A 5677-nucleotide genomic window follows, 5' to 3' on the forward strand; every position below is an offset into this window, starting at 1 on the left:
CTCAACTACAACTGAGCCAAAACTGTAATCCTGTAAATACCAGAATAGTTCTACTTTAGATAATGCAGATGGTCTTGTTTATCCGAGAGCGCTCCCTTTGTGAGGTTGCCGGGGCCTTCATTGCTGTGATATTCAGATAAACACAGATTCATGTTTCTGTCTAAACTGTCACTTTGTTGATTAAGTTTGAAGATGTTTGATAATGCTCGGGATTTTTGCGCCTTATTAGAAATAGTCATCTATTACACGCAAACCATAGTGCTACCGTATGTATATGACCCTAGATTTACTTTGTTTTGAGTCCTTAGCACAGATGAGTGTTTTTGATTGTTAAACCTGTTTACAGCTTTTGGTTGACCTGAGTTTAGTTCCTCCAGAGAAGACTGCCCCTGTTCTCCTGTTCCAGCTGAAACCTGTTTATCAGGATTTCCCAGAGTCCTCAGTGTAATCGCTTTCACCTTTGTTTCCTCCTCAGAGAGTGACACGGACAGCATCCACAGCGAAGAGGACTCAAAAGAGGTAGGTGCAGCCACTGGCATGTCTCTTTTCCCAACTCCATTTCCCATAATGCATCCTGGCTGTTTAGATTTCTGAGAACGGAATGAAACGGCAAAAAAAAAGTTCCGGAGCTCTCTCTTCTTGTGCGTTTGGTGGAAAGACGGCGGGCGCCCGTGGCGAGCGAGTTCAGGAGCCACTCAGAAGCAAGCAGCATGGTTGGCATGCCTGCTGTACCCAAGCACGCACTTACTCTCACCCCCATTTCACCCTCAAGCGGCTCACACCACGGTCCTGCTCCTGGCAGGTCAGCTTTGTGCAGTAAAATCTCAGCTTGCTCTCTCTCTCCCCCTCTCTCTGTGTCCTTGCTCTGTGCCGTGACTGTTACCCTCCCTTTCCAACAGCAAGAGCCCCCCGTAGCCCAGAAACGTCCGCACCTGTAATCACCTACAATTTGGGCTCTCTGACAAAAAAGGCATTTCAAAAGCGTTTTCATCAGGCCAACATTGGGGATAGTCAAAAAAAAAAAAAAAAAAAACACGGAGGCCGACAAAGCAAACGCTGAGAGCGGCCGTGAAGGGACGACGTCTGAAGCGCTGGCGGGACCGAGTCAGTCAGTCCTCCCCGGGCCTGCCATTTGGGGAGCCCCTGGGCGGAGGCGCTGGGCGACGCCCGAAAAAGCAAAGCTGCCTCTAGCTCTGACATGCGAGGGGAGGGCAACTCCCCCTCTACGCTTGCCTCTTTCCTCTTCCTTTGCTGCTCCTTGGCTCACCGCCATGCTGATCCCTGCTTTGTTTTTGTCAGGCAGCCCGTAAACTCACAGCTGAGACCTCAGCCTTACAGTAGTAATAACCCCCGCTTACCCCAGAGATAATCGGGCCTTGCCTCTTAGGTAAGACTAGTTTTGTTCTTACATGTTCTGATGTATCAAAAGGCACATGTGCGTGTTGATAGGGGAAGGTGAAGGTGGGGCAGCAGTGTAGCTTAGAGGTCAGGAGCAGGACTTGTAACCAAAAGGTTGCCGGTTCGATTCCCCATGGAGGCACTGCTGTTGTACCCTTGGGCAAGGTACTTAACCCATAATTGCCTCAGTAGATGTGCAGCTGTACAAATGGGTAACATGTCGAAACTGTAAACAATGTATGTCACTCTGGATAAGAGTGTCTGCTGAATGTCAACAATATAATGTAATGTAATGGTGTTCTGTTTTCTGTGGAAGGTGTGGGTCGGAGACAGGGGCTCCTTGCTACCGGGAGAGTTTCAGCGACCTTTTTGAATAACAATTACTCGTTTCCTGTGTCCATGGGTCCGCCTCTACTTTCTGTTCCTGTTTGGGGGGGGGGGATTTTTGATATGACAGAAGATGCTTGGAAGCAGAAGAGAACTGTGTATTGGCTACAAAGAGAAAGTCTTAGTTTCCCCTTCCAAGGAGATCTTTGATTTGGGTGTGTTTTTTGTTAACCAACACTGCCCTTTAAGATGCAGACGCTTTCCAGTCATGATGGCATTGTGCAACTCTCTCGCACCTTGCGATTCTTCAGATGCTGCACCATGTTGCCGGTGTCAGTTATATTTTCAGATGAGACGTCTTCAGAGGCCTTCTCTACAGCTATGCACTACTGTAGAGGGAGGCTTTTGTCAGGTCTACATAGGAGAATCGAGCATGGTCAAAGAAATCTTCACACATACAGAAATGGAGGTGAATGAGGGCTAATGCGATCTCATATGTACCGTTTGGTTCAGATTCATATTTCACTGTACAGCAGTGTGTGACAGTAGTTCAGTACTGTTCAGTTATCTTTAGAACCATAAGGTTTATGACTGACTGAGTGAACATTTACTTTAAAATCAAGACATTTCTCATTTGTTTTTGCAAGTATGGGACCAGGGTTGTGACCAGGATGATCACAGACAGCAGTGTGGCTTATTTACCTTACCTGAATATAGCACATTAAATTTAACCTGCTGCAGTGACATTTAAATCATACTTTCTTTTGATAAGGTCCTTGTGTGCATGGCATTTTGACAGACATTTATGCATTTTAAGAAGCAATTCAAACCAAATTCTCAAATGAGGAGTCACATTAGGATAGTTTTCTTAAACAGTAGGAGAAAATGGCTTTTAAAACATGTAATTTTGGGATAAGAAAATTATTATTTTCATGTACATTGCTAGTTATTTTTAGGGTACATATGTATATTCTGGAATATTGCAATACTGCTAGTAGCCCTGCGTTGCTGAGTAGGCACATGTGAATGACACCCTAATTAGCATCACTCCAAAAACAGTCAGACGGAATCCGGTCTAAAGAACTGTAGGTCTGCACGACCATCTACAGTCGGCAAGAACTGGTTGAATTTGGTCAGTTTAAAATGATACTTTCTGCACTTTCTTTTACTGTAGGTATTTTTTTCTTGATTTATATCAAGACTTTGAGTGGGTTACAGTTGGCTCCACATTCCTGAATGCACCTGAAGCGTGTATAACATCGGTGCATCTCTAGCAAGGCCCCACCCAGACGCCTCCCTCACTGCGTCTCTTAATGACAGTGAAGTGGCGTGATGGATTTTGACGCGAGCTGCACTTTCTCATCACATTCCGGACGGTTTAACAGAACAAATTTATGTGATCAAAACCGTAATGTGGCATTTTTACTGTCCTTTTTGATTTTCCTCAAAAAGGTTTCGGTGCATTTCAGAATTATTACTATCGTGCTCCACGTAAATGCTTATTACATATAATGTTCTTGTTACCAGCAGGACTAGAATTAACTGCAATTTGAGCATGACAGAAATAATCTATACCATTAAAGAGAAAACTGCTGTCACAACTCTACACAAAATGCAGATGAGAGGTTTCATAATTTTGTCTCCATGTTCTGTTAGTATGCATGCTAAAAAAAAACCTGAAACTCGAAAAGCAGCGCTCTGTCACGCTGTATTAATCTTAGGCATGTAGAGGTAGAACTGATCTGGGGTCAGCTGTACCTCTAGAAATCCAATGAGCCCTGAACTGGTAGTGCAGTAATGATCATAATTGTGCCTATATCTCTGGAGACCTGTCCAGTGTCCAGTCAGCACAAAACATCATTACATTCACAGGGTTTGAGGGGATTGCTTTTCAGAGGAGTGCTGTTATTGAATATTATCTGTACAGTTGGTCAGGATAGTAAGTGCTTTTTTGAAATGCATTATTTAAAGTGTTCTTATGGTGACGGGCATGTGTCTGAGCTGGATTAACCCCCTCCCCCCCTTGCTCCTATTGCCAGGGCCTCCGGCTGTGGTCTTCGGGCCGGACAGAGGGGAAACGGCCGTTCGGTACCTCGGTGCTGAAGATGCCCACCTGCACGCTGCCCGGCATGGCCACTTTCGTCACCTCGGGGAAGACCAACTTCAAGGTGACCAGCAGCCGGGAGGAGTCGCCCCTCATCGCCTACAACAGCACCCACTGGGGGCCCCTGTTCTCCTCCATCCCGGCGCCGCCTCTCCCAACCTCCGCCACCCGCGCCCCCACTCACGAGAACCGCGCCAGCGTCATCATGAAGACCTCGGACGTCTCCAGCTCCACCGTCAAGACCTGCTGATCCAGGCTCAGCCCAGCTAAATCCGCTGATCTTGGGTCAGCCCATCGAGACCTGCTGATGAGGGGGTCAGCCCATCAAGATCTGGTGATCTGGGATCAGCCATTCAAACTGCTGATTCAGAGTCAGCTGATCCATGTTCAGCCTTAGACCTGTTCTGGTGTCAGCCCACAAATCTATGGCTCCATGGGAGGACAGAAACACTGGGCCTGAACTGGGGTCTTTTATTTGGGAAGAGAGTTTGTCCCATAAGAACCCCCCTGACCCCCCTCCCCTCCCCCACCTTACGCCCCCTTCTCTGTAAAATCAGGTGCCCCAACAACACAGGAAATGAAGTTCTCAGAGGATTGACCTGAGTGGAGTGGAGCCCACAGTGTGATTTGGAGGGAAACTGTGAAATGTAAGACCTATCTTAAGGTTCTCTGTGATTCCTTTTGTTGTGAATATGTAAATACGCTGAAATGCCTGCATATTTGCAAGTGGCCTCTGGACTTTAAAGCACATATACTGCTTTGCGGAATCTGTGGCCATTCCACGGTCCTTTGCGCAGTGACGTAATGTCCGAGGATGGTGATTGGTGGTCCATATTCGCTGTGAGGAATCATCGATTTCACGTCAGCTAAAGCCAACAGCACTAATTCCGTGCGATTCCAGCAAATTGCAGTTAACCGCCTTAAAACATTTTGCAGTCGTTAATTTTTCGTTTTGAGACAATTTGCACACTTGTCGAAAACTCTGGACCCAAAAAATTCAGACCGATTCTCTAAGAAAAAGGGACAAATGTTTAGATAAGTCTTGTGAGAGTAGCATGCACCAAAATACTGCATCACAGTGGCAATGCATGCTATGCAGTTTTGCTTTCTGTAAGGTGATGATGATAATGGTAATGATGATGGTGAAGATCACAATGATTGCATTTATAAAGTGCCTTTCATGGATCTCATGGAGCACTTTATAGGGTGGGCGTCTCTACCACTGCCGGTGTGTAGCCCCACCTAAATGACTAGATGACGCGTTAAATGATAAATGCAGAGAATAGCTTTCATGTTTAACAGTTGTGTTTAACATACTGAAATGACTCATCCTGGTGGGATGAATTCACAGTAGATGGAAACAGTGAATGAGTGGACAGTTGATTGTACTTTTACAGTACATGGGTAGCCATTTAAGCTATCAGGTGGTAATGTGGTAACTTAAGTCTTATTGGTACTTTCTGATCATGTCCACTGATAACCATGTTATCATCCTGTTTTGTCATAGCTAATATATGGTTATTGCAAGATGGTTTTTTAAAAAATTGAATCCTCGATAGCTGATATGGAGGAAATACTAGTTTCATAAAAATTATTTGCCAAAAACTGAGCAACCATTTGTAGTCTAGAACAATCACCATTGAAACTTCCTGCATTGTAATATAAAGTCATAACTTTCCAGCAACAGCCCATTAGCTGCCGCGTGTTTGCCCACTGACATCTTAGCGGTTTGTGCAGTCGGAATCAGTGCCTTTGATTGACAGGTGGTTTGGGTGGGGTGGATGTTGGGAGTGGTTGAACCGAGGCAGTGATAGAGATGAGCTGGAAGGTGATTTTGAGGCCAGCTTT

General features: G+C 45.5%; 1 protein-coding gene across 2 annotated transcripts in view; it reads left to right on the plus strand.

Annotated features, from left to right (window-relative positions):
* Positions 1–4364, plus strand: part of irf2a (interferon regulatory factor 2a) — a 20052-nt gene extending 15688 nt beyond the window's left edge. Inside the window, exons 9-10 of one of the 2 annotated variants that reach the window (XM_036516747.1) lie at positions 476–519; positions 3765–4364. In XM_036516747.1, coding sequence (XP_036372640.1) covers positions 476–519; positions 3765–4079 — 359 coding nt within the window. In that variant the 3' untranslated portion in view covers positions 4080–4364. Of the gene's footprint in view, positions 1–475; positions 520–1299; positions 1364–3764 lie in introns of those variants that run through there. The other variant, XM_036516748.1, reaches the window with a different exon arrangement.
* Positions 4365–5677: the final 1313 nt, after the last annotated feature.

Source organism: Megalops cyprinoides, chromosome 22, assembly GCF_013368585.1.
Source record: "Megalops cyprinoides isolate fMegCyp1 chromosome 22, fMegCyp1.pri, whole genome shotgun sequence".
Lineage (NCBI taxonomy): Eukaryota > Metazoa > Chordata > Actinopteri > Elopiformes > Megalopidae > Megalops > Megalops cyprinoides.